Raw genomic sequence first — 1,610 nt, forward strand, 5'->3', positions numbered from 1 at the left:
AGGATGGGGATTTGAGAAAGTAGATTCGACTAGAGTAGAGAGAGTAAAGACTAAAGACTAAAGAGATGTGTGCGGTGCGCCGTGCGCTAGTGCTAGCCAGACTAAACACTAAAGACTAAAGTTTTTTTTTCTTTTGGCCCGTCGGGCTGGCCCCCACCAACTCGGGTTAGCCCCTAACCCACGCGGGCTAGCCCATTTAGGCTCGGTTTTAATATGGGTTAAAATTTTATGACCCAACCCATCTTATTTTTAATTAAAAATGAGCCAGCCCAATGGGCTAGGCCCATATTGACAAGTCTAGTTGTAGGTGCTGGAGGGGGAGTTTTGGCAGCGCTGCAGCACTGGGAAATTGGCACTGCAACGCTACAGCTGCTAGGATGGGAGTTTGGCAGTGTTGCAGAGTTGGGGGATTGGCTCTGCAGTGCTGTAGATGCTGGAGGGGAAGTTTTGGCAATGCTGCAGCACTAAGGGATTGGCGCTGCAGCGCTGCAGCTGCTGGGATGGGAGTTTGGCAACACTGCAGCACTGGGGGATTGACACTGTGGCGCTGCAGCTTCTGTTTCCATGTTTTTCTGCTTCAAGCTGCCTCGTGCAGAGTTGCTATAGACCTCACTTTCAGCTTCATTTTTGGTCACTTTCACCTACCAATTCCATAATAAAAAGCAAGCAACACGAAATAGAAAACAAACAATCCTTATTTAACAATCACTTGCAAAAAAAAAGAACAACCAAAACTAGCAAACATAGATTGTTGGTGAGAACAACCAACAGAATAATTAGAAAGACTCCTAATCAAGAGAAAAAAACCTAAGAACCAACAGGAAACGTCCCACTAAAGAGCAATCACAAAATCATAAAGAGAAAACAACCATTAAGCAATTGCTAAAAATCATAAAAAAAGATCAAGGACAAAAAAACATGAACAAGCAACATAAAAACCTAGCAAAAAGAAGCAGAGAATACCGCATTTGAAGAAAATGAAGTCAACTAACCAAACAACTAAAAAGTCATATAATCACTTGTAGGATGATTTTAACAACATATCTACATCTTTAAAAATTAAAAAAGTTTTAACTTTATGAAAAATACCCAAAAGAAAAAGTGAAGGAAAGACAAATTTATTTCCAGATTTGAGAGAGAAAAAAGAGCAAAGCATTCTTGGCTATTAAAAGAAAGGCCATTGAAGCAAGCTGACCACGTCACTGATGGAGGAAACTGAGGGTGGAGGAAGGAATGGCAAAAAAAGAACTCAAGACTCAAGGTAGGAAACCTTTTTTTTAGTTGGGAGGAGATAATTTATAGAATTAATGGGCCTTTTTCTCATTGACTGTTAAATATGTTCTATTTTGAAAAATGGACCCTTACGATAAATGGCATTCTTAAACAAATTTTAAAAAATAAAAAAAATACTCAAGACTCAAGGTTGGAACTTTTTTTAGTTGGGAGGAGACAATTTAGGATCTTCTCATTAATTGTTAAATTTTTTCTATTTCGAAAAATGGACCCTTACCATAAAAGATATCCTCAAACAAAATTGAAAAAAAAAAATACTTAAACCGCCGTCTGTGGGAATCGAACCCACGACCACATGGTTAAAAGCCATGCGCTCT

The 1,610-nt window shown here is 39.1% G+C and overlaps 1 protein-coding gene across 1 annotated transcript in view; it reads right to left on the reverse strand.

The window, feature by feature from the left end:
- LOC110429393 (RPM1-interacting protein 4 (RIN4) family protein) overlaps nucleotides 1-1,610 on the reverse strand; it is a 6,025-nt gene that overhangs the window by 4,298 nt on the left and 117 nt on the right. The window contains exon 2 of the mRNA XM_021445415.2: nucleotides 527-641. Within this exon, the coding sequence (XP_021301090.2) occupies nucleotides 527-641 (115 nt within the window). The remainder of the gene's footprint in view (nucleotides 1-526; nucleotides 642-1,610) is intronic.

The sequence above is a fragment of the Theobroma umbraticum genome, unplaced genomic scaffold (assembly GCF_002168275.2).
Source record: "Theobroma umbraticum cultivar Fairchild unplaced genomic scaffold, ASM216827v3 scaffold_44.0, whole genome shotgun sequence".
NCBI lineage: Eukaryota > Viridiplantae > Streptophyta > Magnoliopsida > Malvales > Malvaceae > Theobroma > Theobroma umbraticum.